The sequence below is a fragment of the Chiroxiphia lanceolata genome, chromosome 25 (genome assembly GCF_009829145.1).
Source record: "Chiroxiphia lanceolata isolate bChiLan1 chromosome 25, bChiLan1.pri, whole genome shotgun sequence".
NCBI lineage: Eukaryota > Metazoa > Chordata > Aves > Passeriformes > Pipridae > Chiroxiphia > Chiroxiphia lanceolata.
Window position 1 is genome coordinate 3427528 of NC_045661.1, and position 19698 is coordinate 3447225.

Below are 19698 nucleotides of genomic sequence, written 5' to 3' on the forward strand. Positions count from 1 at the left end.
TGCAGGTTCAGCGTGAGGCTGATTGCACAAAAGATTACAGGCTGAGCAGGACCAATCCCGGTGTGTTTGTGCCTGAAATGACTATTTCAAATGACAGAATTATTGCTGGTTTTCCGAGGAGTTTGTTCCTCTGCCTTGTTTGTGTGGGCTGCAGTTAATTTGCTCAAAGCTCCAGCTCAGCACAACAGTGGAGTCGGAAGGACTCTGTCGCTGGAGGACTTTACTCTTCGCCCAGGCTTTTATGGCCTTGGCCCTGGATCAGGAACCTTCCCAGCCCGGCACAGAACATGGGAATGAGGCAGAAACGGGGGATTTGGATGTGGCTCAGGGGAGCACATGGCAGGGGCTTGAGTTTTTGGGAAGGGGTGCAAGGTTTGAAGGCCACTCTCTTGCCTTTTCTGGTTAAACACTTCAAATAACACCCCTGACTAATGTCGTTGTTCATTTGTGTTCTCAGATACCTGTTTGTTTGTTTGGCTTGTCACCAGCTTCATTTTTTGCGTGGGTGCTTCTTGCTGTGTCTTTTGGGGTTTATTTGCTCCCTCAGAAACAAAACAAAAAAAATATCAATTTACTTAAATTACTGATTAGTTGGATAAAGCATGTCGTTCAAATCACAGGATAATAAAAACCCAGAATGATTTGGATTGGAAGGAATCTTAAAGCTCATCTCACCCCACCCCCTGCCATGGGAAGGGACACCTTCCCCTGTTCCAGGTTGCTCCAAGCCCTGTCCAACCTGGACACTTGGACACTTCCAGGGATGAGGAGTCCACAACCCAGAGACACAAATGTGGCTACCTTCTTGTTGTAAGTTTATGAATTATTGGTGAAAGTTGTCTTTTAGAAACATTAAAATATTGTTATACTTTCAACAGTCATGGTGAATTCAGTTCATAGTGGTTTTTAGCACAGTAGTGGTTCAGGACTCAGTGCAATTCCCAAGACTTATTGTAGGGAATTGGAACTTAGTTAAGAGTTTCTTCAGTTCTTCAGTGTTCTTGTGTTTCCCTCAAGAAAAGTCCCTGATCCCAAATACCTGATTTCTAGTGCTGAAGCTGCTGACATGTAAGATAGTTTGATTAGGCTGTGTGAATTCCTGCCTGGAACCAAAATGTTTTCTTTGTTTTTACAAGAAATAACTCAAGTTTTGTCCTGCACTGACTCCAGAAGAATAAAAGCTTCTAAAGCAAGAGGGATGGGATATGTGTCCCAGCATCAGGAATTTTCTGCAGTGGGGTCATGACTCATCCAACCCAGCCTTGTGGATACAGTTAATTACACATTTGTTGCCTTGATTGGTATTTGATTTGATGCTGAAAGCAGTCAGTGGAAATGATAATGATTTTACTGTTGAAATTAAAAAAAAATTGAGGCTGAGATTCCTGTCACAGTGTATAAAATATGTTTCCTCTTATGTAACATTAATATATAAAACACAATTACTTTGCTGTCAGATACCACAGTGATAATGAGTAATAAAATAAATGCAGTGTCTGGGAATGGAAGTTTGTCAAATTGTGCTTTAAAGTCACACTGAAGTCCTGCTTTCTGCTTAGTCTGGTCTTTTGGTCTTTTTATTTTCCTCTTCCCTCTCATTTTTCTGGTGTTGGTGATCTCAGGAAAGGCAGAGGAGGTTTTCCATGTACCCTAAAGCCAAGGAGTTTGACTGCCTTGGGCAAGTGAGTCCATGGCAGTGATTTTTATCAATTAGCTAATTAACAGGGTCATCTATGGCAGTGCTTGCCTGGCTGCTTTTCAGGGGAGGTGTCTGCTAATTAACTGTGGGATTTCCAGCCAAACACCCTTTCATTTGGGATCCACCATCGCCGCTCCCGGTGTGTCTCTGTCGCTCTCGTGTAACAGTTGTGTAATTGCTGACAGCTTTGATGAATATTAGGGAAGTATTTAATGTGCTTTTGACTTCATTGAGTAATTTAATATCTAAGAACAGGGTGTAGAACAAATCAGGGAGCAGGTGGTGAGTGGAGCTGTTGTTGGGCCGTGCTGGAACTGGTTGAAGCCAAGGGGAGAGCCCCGGTCTTGTGTTTCCAGCCTTCTCTGCTGGATCATTCTCTTTGTTTGTTTGGATTTTCCTTTATTGTAGAGGGAATCTGTCAGTTGAAGTGTGATTTTGATGGCTGTAAATCTTCCCTTTGCAGAAGTGCTGGATTTGGGTTTGTTTTGCCAACAGGGCTCTGAGTAATGAAGGGATTTTGGTGGAGTATTGAGCAATGTTTAGTTGACACTTTTAAAAAAAGAAAATCCAGCCCTTTCCATGGCCTAGTTTATACTGACTGAAAAAAGCTGGCACGGAGAACATTTGCAAGTTGAAAATTAAACAGGTTTGTTTATAGTAGCCACGATCCAGTATTTAACTGCCAGGATAAAAATAACCAGGACATGTGGCTGCAACATCCCAAGAATCTGCCTCTCAGCTGGGAAATGGGATGGGCACGGCCACGGGGGTGGCACAGCCAGCCTGGGGTGCTGGAGTTCACACAGACATCTGTGCTTCTCTCCCAAATCTGCTAAATCCTGATGGCACATTTCCCCCTGGAAACTTTCAAACTTCTGGTTCCCGCTGGTGAAAATCAGAAAATGGGAGGTGGGGGTGATGAGCGAGTAAGGAGTTACTCTCTTCTCTCTTCCTTGAAGCCAGGTGAGTGATCCTTGCTCCCTGCCCCTCTCTCCTCTATCCCAGGGACACCTTTCCCTGTCTTTCTGTATCCCAGTGCATCTTCCTGGGGCAGAGCCAAGTGCAGCTCAGTGAGCAGTGCCCGTGGCAGTGGAAGCTGTGCCGGGAGCGGCTCTTTCCGAGTCTCTGGGAACTGCTGCTCTGGTTGCTGTGCTTCCTTCTGTGCCTCACTTCTTTCTGTTCCTTTTCTCTCACCCTTTTTTAAGCTCAGGCTGTGCCTTGTGCTTTTTGAGGGCCAGTGCAGTCGGTGCCCTTGTCTGTCCCCAGTCCTGTAGCTGGGACTGGCAGCGCTTGCACTAAAAATCAGGGAATCCCAGACTGGTTTGGGTTGGAAGGGACCTTAAAGCCCATCTCATTCCACGCCCTGCCATGGGCAGGGACACCTTCCACTAGCCCAGGTTGCTCCAAGCCCTGTCCAGCCTGGTCTTGGACACTCCCAGGGATGGGGCAGCCACAGCTTCTCTGGGCAACCTGTGCCAGGGCCTCCCCACCCTCCCAGGGAAGGATTTCTTCCCAATATCCCACCTAACCCTGCCCTCTGGCAGTGGGAAGCCATTCCCCCTTGTCCTGCCCCTCCTGACCCTTGTCCCAAGTCCCTCTCCAGCTCTCTTGGAGCCCCTTTAGGCACTGCAAGGGGCTCTTAGGTCTCTCTGGAGCCTTCTCTCCTCCAGGGTGAACCCCCAGCTCTTCCAGCCTGGCTCTGTAGAAGAAATCCCTGTTTTCAGGTGTGTCCAAATTGGACCCAAGCAAATACCTACAGCAAGAGCTGACTGAATGAACTCTGCTTTGCTGGAGACTCACTTCTTATTGTATTTGGAAAAATGCTTGACAGGGGTTATGACATCTATTATCAGTTACTAAACAGTTTTGATTTCTGTGGCTCCAGGGTGGTTCTGGATTGCTGGGTACAGAGCTCTTAAAAGGAGATATTTTCAAAAAAGCAACTTAGCAGGTTTTCATTTAAACTTCCTATGATTCTGGAGGAACAACTGATTCTTTTATCCCTTGAAAAGAAAGGATGAAGTGCTGAACCTATAAAAGACAGAGGACCCTTTGCCTGTTGTAGCAGCAGGCAGTGCTGTGATGACTGAAGTACCAGTGGTGCTGCAGTTCAGTGTTCCTGAACAAAGGATTGGGATGCTGCAGGTGTCACAGCCTCCTCAAACACTTGGACAGGAGCCAGAGGGTTCCTGGGGGAGGAGGATGGTGGTGCAGGGAGTTGTCCTACTCTTGAGAACTGTCACAGAATCCCACAGTGGTTTGAGTTGGAAGGGACCATAAAGCTCATCCCATTCCACCCCCTGCCATGGGCAGGGACACCTTCCACTAGCCCAGATTGCTCCAGGCCCCGTCCAACCTGGCCTTGGAGACTCCCAGGGATCCAGGGGCAGCCACAGCTTCTCTGGGCAACCTGTGCCAGGGCCTCCCCACCCTTTATAGTAAAGAATTTCTTCGCAGTCTCTACTCTCACCCTGCCCTCTGGCAGTTTAAATCCTTCCAAGATGCTCTGGCTGTCGAGGCACCCCCAGCCTGGGTTCATCTCTGTGCCCTCCCCTCTGCCCTCAGCTCTTCCCACAGCTTGTAGCTGCTCTTGGAGTCGTGCCCCCCATGTGCCACCTGCTCTGCCCAGCCTGTGCCCTCCACCCTGCCCCTGCCAGGTGGCTGGGGGAGGAACCAAGGGCATGGCAGGGCTGGGGGATGTGGGACAGGATGTTGGGCTGGTTCAGAGGGACTCTGATACCATCAGAACCTGCTGCTTCTGCTTCCTGTGCCTGGCACTGTGCTGCAGCTCCTCGGCTGCAGGGCAGAGACACCCAGGCTTTGTGTGTGCCCTACAAGAAAGAAACCCCATGGATCCCTAAAATAATTCTACTTTTCAGGTGCTGTATTGAATTTTACCAGGGCAGTGTTGATCAGGAGTGATGGTGTTTCCTCTTTAACATCACTCAGGTTGTTGGGCTGCTCTAAACATCTTTTTCCTTTGCTAGTACTTTCTGTAAAATGCATTGCACACTTGACAGAGTCTCAGACAGGGTTAGTTTGACCTCAGTTTGTCTTTTTTAAGTGAAGTCTTCCAGAGAGTATATTGGGAAGGAAAAGTCCCCAGGAACATGGTGGTTTGACTTAAGCCCTTCAGTGGTGAATTGCAAATGCTGTCTTTGAAAGATGATTAATTATTTTGATATTTTCTGGTTTTTTTCAGTCCCTTGTGGGGAGCCTGGAGGACCTTCAGTAGAGCTGCTAACACTGATGAGAGATCTTTTATGCCAAGGTAGGAGTTTTTTAGTGTCCTCAAAATATTTCAAATGCAATTTCTGTGAACACAGGAGTTGATAATGGATAAGTGAAGTTGTTGCACCCACTCTCTTTCAGTGCTGTGTTCACTTATCTTTGTTTATGCTTCTCTCTCCTCACCACCCAAACTGTAAACTTCTGGATGAGCTGCTGAAACTTTTGTAAGAGGAGCAGCTAATTTTTGCATCAGGTTTCTGTCCTGAAGGGCCTCAGCCCTCCTCCCCCACCACCCTCCCCCAGCTCCTTCCGCTGCTTGGGAAATACCCTCAGAGTTTTGCTTCTTCCTACCCCGATTTGGCCCCAGGGCTGCAGGAGGGTGAAGGATGATTTGTGCTTTTAGGAGAGTGCACAAGGTTTTGGCTGAATGAAGATGCAGGTGAGTGGGTGCTCAGAGCCCCAGTTCAGGTTACAACCCCACTTGTGTTTGCTTCCATCCTCTGGTCCTTCTCAGAGACCCCCTGCCTTTCAGTTTTGCACATCAAAACAAATATCCTGCATCTTTTCTTTATTCAGCATCTGTTACCAGAATAGAGCCCTTCACTTTTGCCTCAGGAAGGAGCTGGGCATCTTGGGGCTGATGCTCTGAATAGATAAACATCCATTTCTGTTGCTTCCCTGGCAGGGTTGGTGACAGTTAGCAGCAGAGAAGAGATGCTCCTGTTAAAGAACAAAGAAAAGAGATTAATTCTGATGTATCAGCTGTTTCACAGTGTAGAAGCAAAGGATTTTGATGATTAGAGATGACAGAAACCTACTGATTTATTACCCTGTGGGTGCTGCAGGTGATTTGGAGGGTCTGCAGAGAAGGCAGGAGGGAGTTGCTGCTGCTCAGGGCAGTGGTGGGTTGTGTGACACGAGCTCTGTGCCCTGTGGTTGTCCTGCTGTAGTTGGTGGCTCTGTGTGCCTGGGAGAAGGGAGCAGGAGCAAGGAGACACACTCAGCTTTTGCTTTATTTCTGCACCACAGCTTTCAGAACCAATGAGAGCAGCTTCACAACATTTACAGTTATTTTTTCCACGCTCCTTAGCGATCATCCTCTTTTTTTTTTTACTCCAAAGAAACCCTTAGCACCCATAATTTAATTCCATTTTGAAATGGAGCCCTTGCTTCACGGCATGTGACTCCACTCCAGGGAGCTCTGGAGGGAGATGAATGCTGCTGTGTGTGACTGTATTTAGGTGGGCTTCAGCAGTTGCCAAATGAAAAGTTGGCTGGGATGCAGCATAGTAATTTCTTGAGCACTCTATTCAATGTTGTATAAATAGATAACATTAACATACTCGTGAAAGAGCTACAAGATAATTAAGATGTGTGGGGTTTGCAGTAATGAGGCTCGTGTGGTTCAGGATCTTGGTTTCCTGTTGCACCTGAAAAAGGAAAAAAAAAAAAAAGTCAGCAAATACTGTAGACAAGAAATGAGAAGTTAGTCTTGTACTGCTCCCAGCTGAAACTTTCCCACAAGTGTTTTTTACTATAAATAAGAAGTGAAAGAGTTCACAGCTAAATTTAACCCTTAGCTTGGTCGCTTCCCGGGTTTTCCTTGGTGGAGCTAACTGACTGTGGAGCTGCAGGAGGAGGAGGAAGATAAACTGGATCAATAAGTTGCATTTGTGCATTATAAAAAGTGCCTTGCCTTTTAATTTCTAAGGATTATCAAGAGGAAAATAATTGTTAATTGGAATTTCCCTCTCCTCCCCATCCAAAATCGTGATTTTTGAAAGGAAGTGAGTGTTACTTCTCAGGGAAATGTTCAAGCAGAAGAGCTCACAGTTCCAGAATTTTAGCCAAAACCACTGTAAATGTCCTAGAGTGCCTAGACCTTACTGGCTCTGCTTTTAGACAGCTTCTGGAAAACCCCTTTCAGTTTGACTTGATTTCACAATTTTCATGAAGTTAAGCAACTGCAGCTCACATGAGCTTCAAGAGTTGAGGAAAAACCTCCTCAAGGTGCTTAAAATGATGGGCTGCACTGATAACTTCACCTTTATTCCCCCTCTAAGGCTTGGGTGAGTGAAGGGCAGCTTTGCTACGTGACTCAGCACGGGCAAGTCCTTTATTTCTGTTATTCTGACTAAAAAATGAGCTTGAAGTCGAGCTAAACTGAACACAGAATTTGTGTGTCTGCAGCTGCACGAGGGATTTTTTTTTTTTTTGTTTAAACCTGTATTTGTGTCACATTTAGACCATAAAACAGGCTGTGGCTGAGGGGTGAGGGATGTTTAGGGAAGGTCTCAGTGTTCAGCAGCTGGTCCCGATGCAGCTCCGGCAGGGACTGGAGCTGGGTGAGCAGCAGCACGTGGGTTTCCTCTTCATCCTCTGTTTTCCAGCTTCCCTTGGGAATTGAAATGATAGAACCTGCCCCCATTTAATGATTATATAAAAACCTGAAACACAGATTGTCAGGGAGTTCTCCACACTGCAAAGCTAAAAATACAATCCCTGCTCTCCGCAGACCCGCTAACGGCAGTCGACAAGGTGATACATTTCTCTATCAAACTCCTTGGAATATGCTTTTATTTTTGAAGGCTGTAGCCAGTGGACCCATAAATCCTGTGGTAACGTTAGTTTGAAATGCCTTTGAGGAGTGGAGCTTGCCCAGGCTCCTTGCACTCGAGGCTCTGAAGCCTTACTTGGGAAGGAAGCTCTGTCTCGCTGGGAAGGGGGAATTCGCTGCTGAGGTCATTGTTTGCTTGAGCTCCAGTGGCTCGGGACAGCCCAGCCTGCCTTCTAATGTAAACATAGTGTAAAATGTTTATCACCAGCTTTGTCATTTGCCTTATTTGTCAGGGACTCTGGAGGAGAATGAGGAGTTTTCTGGTGCTGCGCAGAGAGTCGAGGGAGTCGCAAGATTTCCATAAAAAGGCAGAGTCGGTGCTTGGGCGAGCAGAGAGGTTCTGCCTTGGCAGCCCTGTGTTGGGGCTGACCTTTTCCAGAGAGAAAACACTGACCTAAATCCTTCCCTGCTGGGAGTGGAGGGGAGAAGAAACCTCTCAGTTGCATCTTTCTGATCTAATTTTCTCGTCCAGTGCTCGGTGGTTTGTGCTGTGAAATGCTGAGGCAGCAGAGGACACGCAGGGGGAGCTGGAGTGGGCAGCTGTGCCCTGTTTGTACCATGTGTGTCCATCCTCTTCCTCTCTGAGCACCATCAGGCTGAGCTCTGGGCATCTCATATAAACTGGGGCTGCCAGAGGTGCCACCTGAGTGTCCAGGTGGAAAAATAAAAGCCATAACTAAGTATTCACAAAGACATCCTCATTCTCAGGACTGCTTGGTGAAGGGAGCACGTTGCTGCTTTCAGGAGACAGTGCCCTGAATCCACCTGTGTTTTTAACTGGTTTTTTCTCCTGCTTTGCAGATTGTTGCTGTCTGAACAGGCCACACCATGCGTGAGTACAAGCTGGTGGTCCTTGGTTCAGGAGGTGTGGGCAAGTCTGCTTTGGTGAGTTTTGGGGAGCAGTTCTCAAACTGACACACCAACTTCCAACTGTCTCATTGCAGAACATGTTATTAGTGCATTAGGAGGTTTGTCTGACTTTTAGTACGTGCCATGGCTTCACTGTTGCACTGCTGAGAGAGCTGAGGAGGTGTGTCATGATCTTGGAGAGGTGATTAATCACTGTTGCAGTAGCATTTCATGTCTACTTCCTGCCTGGGTGTTGTGTTGTAAAAGACTGAATGGATTAAAAACCCAACCTACACTGGAACAGCAAGTGAAGTCTGGCTGTGCAGTGAATTAGAATAATGGAATTAGGGGTGGTTTCAGCCCTGCACACCTTGAATGCTGCGTGTTGTCCATCCTGAATGAGCAGCCTGGGCTGAAAACACAGGGTGGAAGGAGAATTCACCTCCAGCGTGTGTGCAGTGCAGAGGGAGAAGCAGAGTGATGACACTTTGCACTCCTTAAGTGCTTGTGTTTGTTTCTAAGAAGAGGTTTACATAGCAGAGTTGATAGTCAGGCATTGTAAGAGGGATTCCTGTCACCCATTTATCACTAATCAGTCCAACAGCTTCCTGCAACAAGAAAGGCAAAGAACTGGTCAAGTGTAAAGTTATCTCCAACAAGGAACTGCCCTGTGTTCCTTGTCACAGGGGGTGATAATGGCTGAGCAGCCTTTCATGTCCTGCACCCTTGTTTATTCTGCTGATACAACCAGGTAATAATCCTGGTAAATCACCTGCAGAATCCAGATGAACAGGAGGAAAGATTATTCAGTTGTGTATCAAATTTGAGGTACTCTCTCAGAAATCCCATCCTAATCTTCAGAAGCTGTAGGTGTAATTTTTTTATAAGCTCTGTTCTTCCACAGCAACTTAAGCAATCTGTGTTCCTTTTTGCACCAGCACCTCCTTGGTTATCTCACTTTTGTTATGAAGCATTGACAGACTCACTGGGTAAAAGAGGGCACTTGTTAATATGCTGTACATAAGAATTACTCAGCATCTGACATACCTGAATTTCCTTATTTGCCATTTGAAGTCTGAGTCAGCAACATCACTGCCCTTTTATAACAGCTAAAATGCAAATACTCAGTCTGGTAAACAAAAGTTAAATTCTTTTTGACAGTCTGGGTGCTAAATCAGCATATTTTGTAATTCATATGCAACATAGATCCATTATGTTTATAACAGCACACAATAAGTGCCAATTAGCAGCTGAGAGTGGATAATATTTAGCTTTCAAGGTAACTGGTTGCTTATTTACAAGGAGTAGTTACAAGGTGGGATTTAAAATAATATGGAGGTCGCTTTAAATTTCGTTCTTCCAACTGTATAAACTGAACTGTCCAACAAAGAGGTTGGTGTTGATTTTCAGTTCTGTGTTTTCATGAGAGTGGGGATGACAATATGATGTTGTTTTACTGCAAATCCTCCTTGTTGTTTTAACTCTTCTGTGCCAATATGATGCTGATTGTGCTTTTGGTAAAGACGGTGGAATAGCAGAAAGCTTTCACAGTTATTAAGGCACAGTTATTTTGCAACTTTTGTTTCCTGTTCAGCAGTTTTCTCCCCATTTCTGAGGCTGAACAATTGTTCAGAGTCTTACATAGAACTGGAAACTAAAGTTTGGATGCAGAACCCCAAACTAAGGGAAAGTTGTGTAAGTCTTGGAGCTGCACATAACCCAAAACCACCCCAGATTTGTGTCTTCTCCCTTGGCCTCCCTTTTCAGCTATAATCAATAAAAATAAAGTTCATCAGAGATTAAGAATCTTACCTAGCAAAATAGGCTGTGGATTAAGGTGAATATAATCATGATTAGGATTGTAATTGTTATCTGTGTGAACACACAGCACCAGTTGAGAGAACAAAAGTTAGGACAGTGATTTATCAGCAATAACACATTTTGAGAAGAGAATACATGGGTTCAGGTAATTTTCCTTCAGTGTAGTGCTGTAATTGCAAATATAAAATAAATCTTGTGGGTGTTATAGAAAACAGGTTCAGTATTGTGAGTGATTTGTTGGATTCTCACACTCAGGGCTCACAGAGCTCCCAAAATAAAGTGGTGCAGATGTGACCAACTCCAGTGCTCATGTGGGAGCCTCCTGGCAAAGCCTCCTGGTCAGCAGCTGGGCTAACCTAAATATCCTGAAATGCTCAGTAACAATCCTAAAATACAGTCTGTAACCTACAATTCTTGCTGTGGGGTTCTGTTGTTGATGTAACCCCGTCATCCACATTCAGTGGTTTCTTACTAGGATGATTTTGCTGAGATCTCTTATCTCAGGCAAACTGGGACAGCTGCTCAGTGTGACAAGAAAACACCAGAGAAGCTGAGACTTTGATCATTAGAGTGTAAAATATGTTTATTTAGTGATATAGAATGATTTTTAAAAGGGGTAGATTGTCCTAGAAGTCATTTCTTCTTATGTTAAAAGAAAGCAAATCATGAGGAACTGCTCAGTTTCCAGCAAGGTGTGTGATAGGAGATGAGGGAATGGCTTTAAGCTGAAGTAGGGTAGATTTAGATTTTTTTAGGAAGAAATTCTTCCCTGGGAGGGTGGGGAGGCCCTGGCACAGGTTGCCCAGAGAAGCTGTGGCTGCTCCTGGATCCCTGGAAGTGTCCAAGGCCAGGTTGGACAGGGCTTGGAGCAGCCTGGGCTGGTGGAAGGTGTCCCTGCCCATGGCAGGGGGTGGAATTAGGTGATCTTTAAGGTCCCTTCCAACCCAAACCATTTTGGGATTCTTTGTTCTCCGTTGTCTTCTGCCCAAACAAAACATGATTTCTCTAAACAGGGAGTGAGTTTGCAGAGTTTGGGTATAAAACTTGCGGAAAGTTCAGTTGGCAGAAGGTGTTTGGTGTGGTTGTTGGTTTTCCAGAGACAAAACAAAGCGCTGGGATCTCAGCTCTTAGTTTGACAAACAGTTACCAATATCAGTGAAATATTCAGACACTCCTGTGCTGTTCTATTGCAAATTGTTGTGGGTGAGGGTGAAAAGGGAAAGGGAGCTTTGCCTACAGAGGAGAAGGAAAACTGTGGCCTGACAGGAGCCAAAACACACCGGGCACAGAGCTGGGATGTCCAGAGTGGGGCCACATCCATGTGACAGCTCAATGGGAAATGTTTAGAGTAAATTTGCTTTGAATCATTATATGGGGAAGAAAGATTTCCCCTTTGGACTGAGTGGTGTCTCCTCCTTTAATGGTTTAACGTGGATTGAGTGGCTGGAGGCTCTCCAGGTTTCACTTGTCTGTGCTCTGGGGGTTTGATCCAGAGCAGCCCCTCTGTGGCTCTGGGATGATTTGGACCAAAATGTGGATTTTCCACAGTGGACAGGTTGCCAGTTCTTCTGATGACATTTCAGGTCTTCCATATTTGGTGGGTTTTTTGTTCTTCTGAAGTCCCAGGCGCTGGAGTAAAGGCATTTTTGAGGGTATCATCTTTTATGAGAAAAGCAAGCAAGGCAGTTCACATGCAGAAAAGTTTTGAAAACATGCTTGAATAAAGTGATCTTAATGGAACAGAAAATACACAAATTCTATTTCAAAAATTGAAATTTTATATGTATTTTTTTTCTGGTCCCCACTATTACATTTTAACAGTGAATTTTTTGTTACTTCTTGGTAAATATTTTATGTTCAGTTCACTTCATTTTTTTTTTCTCTCCTTTCTCCCCAGACTGTACAGTTTGTTCAGGGAATTTTTGTTGAAAAATATGACCCAACAATAGAAGATTCATACAGAAAGGTAAAATACCATCGTTTTTCTTTCTTTCAAGTCTCACAGAGCTTTCTTTTTAATAATGCAACAAAAGCTTGTCAGGATGAGAAGGGTCTTTTCCGAGGAAATGTCGTGTGTGCTTGGAACAGGAGAAGGAAAGGGATGCATGGAAAAGCATCAGCCTTGGAAATGGTTTCATGCAGGTAGTTTCCTTTGGCTTTCCAGAGTATTTTACTGGCTTAGGGCCTCTGAGTGCAATCAGACAAATTGTGTCAGCTCCTGGAAAGCTGAATTATCAAGGAATGATGATGCCATGAATTGAGCTGTTTCCTAACTTAGTTAAACAGGAAGATTAAATCTCCATTACTCCATAAAACAAGAGCTTTCATGTTGTGTCTCTGATGACTGGGGGCAGTTTGAGGCTGCAGCTTCTCCACTGTTTGCTGTTTCTTCCTCAGAGGTTTCTACACCTGCCCAGAGAGAAAGTTGGTGTATTTTCCTGCACCATCACTGATTTCCACCTGTACTGGGCCATGAGCTGTGCTGGTGGCACTGCCCATCCTCCTGCCAGGGCTGCTGATTGATGCCTGGGAACAGCAACAGCTCAGCCAAAGCAGGGTCAGGCTGTTGCTCAGCTCTGTTTGCAGTAATTTGATTTATAGTTACTTCTTCAAGACAGAAATCTGTCAATATTTGCCCTGTGTGTGCTCTGTAGACGTTGTTACACAGGATATATCCCTCTAATATATCAGGTTGTATTGCTGGAGCACAGCACTTGCCTTGTGTTCTCTTTCAGGAATGGCTGTTTTGCCACTTAATTCAAACATGTTCTGCTTGTTTTGAAGGATATGGAATTCTCTGGGGCTGTTCTGGATGCAGGGTTGGAATTGCTGAGCAGGAGTCCTTGTCAGGATCCCTGAGCTGTGGTTCTTTACTTAATTCCATCCACAGAGCTGCTTTCTTCACTGCACTGATGTCAAGTGACCCATTGTTTTAGGGATTAGCATAAATGTCACCATCATTAAAGGCACCAAAACATAAAACAAAAAACGTTTTTGCCCCGTGACAATCAAGTGTAAATTGTGGGATCAGTTCTGCTGTTAAATTTACTTGACTCTCCTGGAAAATTACCCTCGTTTGATCTGAGAAACTTCTCAGTGAGTGGAAGATTTGCAAAGTCTGACTGCGAGGGGCCTGAAATATTTTGCTTTTTCTTTTCTTCCTTTCCTCCCTTCTCCCCCAGCAGCAAAGAAAAATTCAAGTTTTAACATCCCTTGATTTGGGAGAGTGGATTAAGTCGGGATGTTTACAATCTCACTTAAGTTGAGATGTTTACAGTGAGCTGCTCATTTAAGCCTTTATAATGAAGGGAGTCCTGGAGCATGTGAGCTGACCCAAATGCCTGGCTTGGGGCATAATTAATCCTCTAACAGCAGTGCTGCTCAGCCCTGGGGAGGTGCAGGTGCCTGATTTGCTTAGGGAGGTCTTTGTGGCAGGGGTAAAAAGGAAGCTGAGATTCCTCCTGCCCGTCCCATTTCGGATATTTTAGTTTTAAGTGTTTGTCTCTTCCCTTCTTTTTCCCCAGCAAGTGGAAGTAGACTGTCAACAGTGTATGCTTGAGATCCTGGACACAGCAGGGACAGTAAGTCTTGTTTCTTTTTCTAATGGAGTTTCTTTGTTAAGAACGATAATCCTGCCCAAGCAAAACCAACAAATCAGCTGCAGTGATTTAAATGGAAGGATTTTGTTAAATAACCCACACCCAGTGTGGTGAATGAGCCCCTCCAGTGGTGGTGCCCCAGTGCTGGGACACAAAGGTTGGTGCCTCCTGTGCCACTCACCTTTTCCCTGCCATCCACTGTCGTCTCGTTTCCAACATTCTGGCACAATTTTAATTCTGAACATTCATTTTTCGAGTGGCCAGAAGCCACAGACACAGACTGAAGCCAATCCCAGGCACAGGAATTGCCTGCCACGTGTCACATCAGCCTGGTGGCACCTCCCTGGCACTGCCTGGTGCTGCTTTGGGAGGCCCACGTTGTCCCTCCAGCAGCTGGGGTGAGTCCCTTTGCTGTGCCAGTGTCACCTGCAGCCCTGCAAAGCCCTGGCACTGAGCAAACAAACCCTGTGATGGTCGAGTGAACATCACAGGGGGGGAGGTCCTGCTCCCTGAAAGTTGGATTTATTTAGAAAGCTTTGAGAATGACCAAGAGCAGAGGCAGAAATCGTCATCACTGGTGACATTCCTGTCACAGGCTGGGACAAAGGCAGCTCTGAGCTGGGACACACTGTCCAGCCTGCTCTGGCATTTCACTGATTGAACCTCTGAGCCATTGTCGTGCTAGAGATGGTTGATATTAAACTGTGCATGTTCAGAGGTGACCAGGCAGTGCCTTCCACACAGCAAATCCTGAGTGGGTGGCACTGTTTCATTATATGAGAGGAAAAAATTTGAATTCCCACTCCCTGCCTGTTGTCTGGGGAATTGTTTTGATGGCAGACTGGTGCTTAACACCTTATCAGCAAATAAATGCAAGATCACTGCAAAATATATCACCCAAACCTAAATACTTTGTGGTTGGGACATACAACAGTCCATCTGCAGAGATGTTCATTGCTACTCTTTGTATTTTCCCATTTTTTTCAAGAAGGCCTTTTGTCTATTAGGGAAAAAAAAACCACAAAGGGAAAGAGTTGTGTTAATGCTTTTATTTAATTTCCATGCTTCAGTGGGTTTCTGAGAGGGGAAAAATATGTAAATCCACGTTGTGTGACACTATATTCTGGCCTCCAGTATAACAGAAGTACTCCTTTGTAACTGCTCATCAGCTGCATTCACTGGCTAATTACTTTAAAAAAATATTTGATTACAGGAGCAATTTACAGCCATGAGGGATCTCTACATGAAGAATGGGCAAGGGTTTGCACTAGTATATTCTATAACAGCACAGTCCACGTTTAACGACCTACAGGACCTGCGGGAACAGATTTTACGGGTTAAGGACACTGAAGATGTAAGTGGAATATTTTTGTTTTACTTCTGCAAGTGGTTAAGAAGTGTTTGTGACAAACGTACAGGATTTGGAGGGCGAAGTTTCTTTCAAAGGATGTTCTTGGTTTGTGTTGAATTAAGTTCCCTCAGCGTTGTTATTTCAGTGTTGTTGTTTGAGGCCCCACACCTGCTAAGGGGCATCATGAAACCAGGTTTTCCCGTGTCCTAGAAGTCTGACAGTCTTTGGAATTGCTGGGAGTTGATTGAAAACAACATTATGTCTTTTTTCCCCTTTTAACTCCTTTCCAGTATTTGCATTTTCTTTCTTCTCTGTGCTTTAGCAAAGTTAAGGAAAAATAACAGTTGAGCTCTCTGCTGCTGCTGATGTTGTTGGTAGATCTGCAGCTGTGGAGACTTAACCTCACTTTTCCCAAATGTATGAAGGGGAAATTGAAGTCCAAAGCTGGGACACTTCCCAAAGGTCAGCTGGGAATTCCCTGGAGCAGGGCAGTGCTGTTCCCTGTGCCCTGAGTGCACATCAGGAGCCAAGCTGATGAACTGCAAATAGAAAGGACGTGGTCAACTTAGTGACCAGGCTGGGCTGTGTCATTTCAGTGTCATTAGGATTAATAGCCTTTTTCTGGAAATCACTGAGTGTTCCTTTGGTTTCATGTCTCCCTGGGAGGGGCTGGGGAGCTGAGCCTGGCCCTGAAGTGGCCCTGGGTCTTGTGGCCTGAAGTGGAGATTCCCTTAGAGTCATGGAATTGTTAAGGTTGGAAATGACCTCGGAGATCATCACGTCCAGTCAACCCAGCAGCACCACCACGTTCACCACCCTCCCTGCAGCTGTGCAGCCTCCTGGTGTGTGGGCTCTACTTTTATGGGACTTTAGGTTGTTGTATGAAAATGTGCTTGGCCCTCTCTGAAGGAAAGGACTCTGTGACTCCTGTGACACGTGGGTGTGAGCAGGGATGGTCCAGCTCTGCCCTGCAGCTGTGCCTGTCCCTGGCACTGGGAGCACCCTCACAGCCTGAGGCTTTTCAGCTCTCAACAGTTTTCTTCAAAGGAGGTCACAGAGTTGCATGAATTAAATAATTAAGACTCATAGAGTCTTAGCCAGTGATGCAAGGTTGTAATTTTAGTTGCTTAAAGCTCTTTTTAAAATAAGGAAAAATTACATGTAGATGGTTTGCATTCAGTGCTGTTGGACAGAAGAAAACCAGGCACCACATTTCCAATTCAGGCCCCAACTCCTGGAACTCCTTGGTGGGCCTTGAGTTCCTAAAGGTGGGATGCAGGTGAGGTTCCAGGTGGCTTTTGCCATGGAGGCTGTTTGGGAACCCTCTCTCTGTGCAGGCATCCTCCAGAAGAAGCTGGGAATGCATTCAGGTGTTTGCCCTGAGGACTGGGAAAAAGGTTGTCCGTGTTTTTCCACCAACAGCTCCAAAGTGGATCCCTCTGGGGTGGTTTTGGCTGTGCTGGGCTCCCAGAACTCTTGCCCACAGGGCCAGGACACCTATTTAGGCCAAATCCTGGCTAAGCCCTGTGTGTTGTAGTCAAATCTCCATCCAGGAAAAGGCAGTTGGAGCCACCCAGGGTGACCTCCCAGGGCAGCTGCTTCCCTGGGATCCTCCTCATCCCTGGTTACCTGGCTTTGCAGGGCTTTGCTTCCCTCCTTGGTTGAACAAGCTGAACTTCTATTTATGCCAAACTGCTTTTCATTTAGGCAGGGATTATTCTGGGGTAAATCCCTGGTAACAGGAGTCCTGGATTGGCCTCACTCCCTGGAGGGAATTTGCCCCCTAAGCTGGGCAGGTTCATCCCATAATGGGCACTGTGGCTTTCCTTTTTACTTCAGTGATTTAATTCTTAAAGTGCGTTTATTTCTTTTGTGATAGGGAGATTTTACTCACTGAATCCAAGCTTGAGAACCTTTTCAATGTTTAAGCCACATTCTACTGAGTTACTACCTACACTCCTTCCTGTAGGTAGTTTCAGAATGTGTCTTTTTTAAAGTCCCAGTGCATAAACCATTAAATTATCTATGTCTGGCAAAGTTTAAATTCCAGTCTTCTACGTGGAATACTAAATGATCAGAAGGTAGCTGTCCATCAAAGTCCATTTTTGGCTCTGTGATAAACAATTAATACCTTTTGAAATAACCTTATACAGAGTTTCATGTCTTTCAGACCTATACTGCTTACCCATCACTTTTTGCCCTATTATTTCACACCTTCATATACTTTTATTTTTTTGCTGAACAAACACATTTTCACGTTTTGGTATGAGAAAATTTCTCATAACTATCTAGAAAACAGTAAGGAAGGGGATTAAGATGTAAATATCCTGTAGATGTCTGATTTGAAATGAGCTTTTTTGAATTTTTTTTTCATCTGTACTGTGACTCCAGGTTCCTGATGTCGTATGTAAAGCTTTAGTTCTCCAAAATAAAAATGTGATCATTTTCTAATGGGTTTTAAATACAAAAATTAATCCTGAGCGTGGTTGTGTCGGGAAGAGACTACAAATACTTACATTGAGGTCGATTAAAAACACACACAGTGTGTTGCAAATTACCAAAGGAAGCGGATAATGATTTATTTTCCAGCTGGAAAGTACTCATTTTCTGTTCAAAGAATGAAATGTCTGAGGAAATGGAGCGGGTGCACACCCTGATCAGCAGTTCTTTAGGGTTTTTTTTTCTGCTCCTACCCTGGGTAAGGGAAACAGGATGCTGCTGATGCTGCTGAGGGCACGTCCTGCTGTGGTCTCACCTTCAAACCCTCCTCAGCTGGGGCTGTCTCATCCCCTGAGGTCTGTGGGGTGCAGGATGTGTAAATGCAAATTCAGCATTCCACTGGAACCCGCAGTGCTCAGGTGCACAAAGTCCTGAACTCTGTGGGGCTGTCCCTCAGGTGGGGCTGGAGCTGGAACAGGGAGGTTCAGGCAGTGACTGGGGTCACGCTTGGCATCGTGTAGGTGTGGAAGTGGCACCTGAGAGGAGGTGGTTTCGGTTGTTGTCGAGAGATTTTGGGGTGTTATGAGTGTTTTTCATCTGCTTGTTTGAGGTCTTAGAGAATCCCAGACTGGTTTGGGTTGGGAGGGATGTTAAAGCTCATCCAGTTCCACCTCCTGCCATGGGCAGGGACCCCTTCCACTAGCCCAGGTTGTTCCAAGCCCTGTCCAACCTTACCTTGAACAGTTCCTTTTCTACCTCTTTGTGACATGTTGGAGGGCTGCAGCCATGGGAGAGGCTGTCTGAAAACAGAGGAAGCCTTCTGAAATGATCTATCAGGACATTCTCTCTCTAGAAGTCTTAGTGCTGGTTTTAACTGAGCTTTTTGCCTGATTTCTTTCTGCTGAGAGAGTTTTAACTCAACATCTAAACATAACTGAGGAGAGCAAGTCTAGAAAAGAGCCCCCAGCTTTTCTGTTGCCCCTTGTGCCATTTATGAGGGGGGTGCTGTTGTGTCAGGAGTTGTCAGGCTGGAGCTGTGTCAGGGCAGGGTCAGGTTGGATCTCAGGAAAAGGTTCTTCCCCCAGAGGGTGGTTGGCACTGAACAGGCTCCCCAGGGCAGTGGGCACAGCCCCAAACCTGCCAGAGCTCAAGGGGTGTTTGGACAACACTCTCAGGGGCAGGGTGGGATTTTAGGGTGTCCTATGCAGGGCCAGGAGCTGGACTGGATGATCTTTCTGTGTCCCTTCCAGCTCAGGATATTTTATGGTTCTGTTATTCCTTTCCTTGCTGCCTGATGCCAACACATGGGTAATGAGCATTTACTGCACCCAAGGTCCTTTTCCTACAGTATTAAATGTCTGGGTTTCTACAGGATGTGTCACCAGGAATATGGTTCCCCCAAGGCCCTTTTTTCCTCATGAAGGAGCAAGAAGGTGACTCACCCAGACACTTTAGAAAGCCAGTGGCTTAAGGAGAGGGGCAGATGCCATTTCATCATTGTCTTGAACAAATCATTTGCCTGTATTTGCATGATGAGTCCTTTGAACTTATGTCAAGTGTTTGTTTTGATACTGTGTGAGATTATTTTTGGGAAGTGATGTGCTTTCAGGAACTGAGCTGGTGGGTGGTCACTAGCTGGGCATTTTAATTATTCAAAGCTAATAAATATCAAGCAGTGTTTGTGCCTTTTGTGGTGAACATCCTGTGTGTGTGTGTGCAAAACATGTCAGTGGGATGAGATTGCATTGGGATGGGAAGGACAGGTGGGCTTGTGCTCAGGGCCGTGGGAATACTTGGCTCCTTTTTAGTCCACATCCAGGGCAGTGATTTTTAAAGGTGTTTCCATTTATTATTGTGTGGTTTGACAAGACAGGTCAAAGGGGCTGAAACATAGAATATATGTCTGGAAACACGTGCTGTGTGTGCTGTGCAGACAGAAGTTGTCTGCTGTTGGCAGCAGCTCATCCTGCTGTCACAGGGAAGCCCTGAGATGAATTTCAGGAGTGAATTAAGTTTTGCACCGGAATGGTGTCGCAGAAAATAAAACCTCACTGGCTTAAAATTCTGCTGAAACGTTATCATTCGGGTTTAT

General features: G+C 45.4%; 1 protein-coding gene across 3 annotated transcripts in view; it reads left to right on the plus strand.

Annotated features, from left to right (window-relative positions):
• Positions 1 to 19698, plus strand: part of RAP1A (RAP1A, member of RAS oncogene family) — a 38318-nt gene that overhangs the window by 12377 nt on the left and 6243 nt on the right. For 2 of the 3 annotated variants that reach the window (XM_032710652.1, XM_032710651.1), the window contains exons 2-6: positions 4902 to 4970; positions 8349 to 8432; positions 12115 to 12183; positions 13742 to 13798; positions 15030 to 15170. In XM_032710652.1, the coding sequence (XP_032566543.1) occupies positions 8376 to 8432; positions 12115 to 12183; positions 13742 to 13798; positions 15030 to 15170 (324 nt within the window). In that variant the 5' untranslated portion in view covers positions 4902 to 4970; positions 8349 to 8375. Of the gene's footprint in view, positions 1 to 986; positions 998 to 4901; positions 4971 to 8348; positions 8433 to 12114; positions 12184 to 13741; positions 13799 to 15029; positions 15171 to 19698 lie in introns of those variants that run through there. The other variant, XM_032710653.1, reaches the window with a different exon arrangement.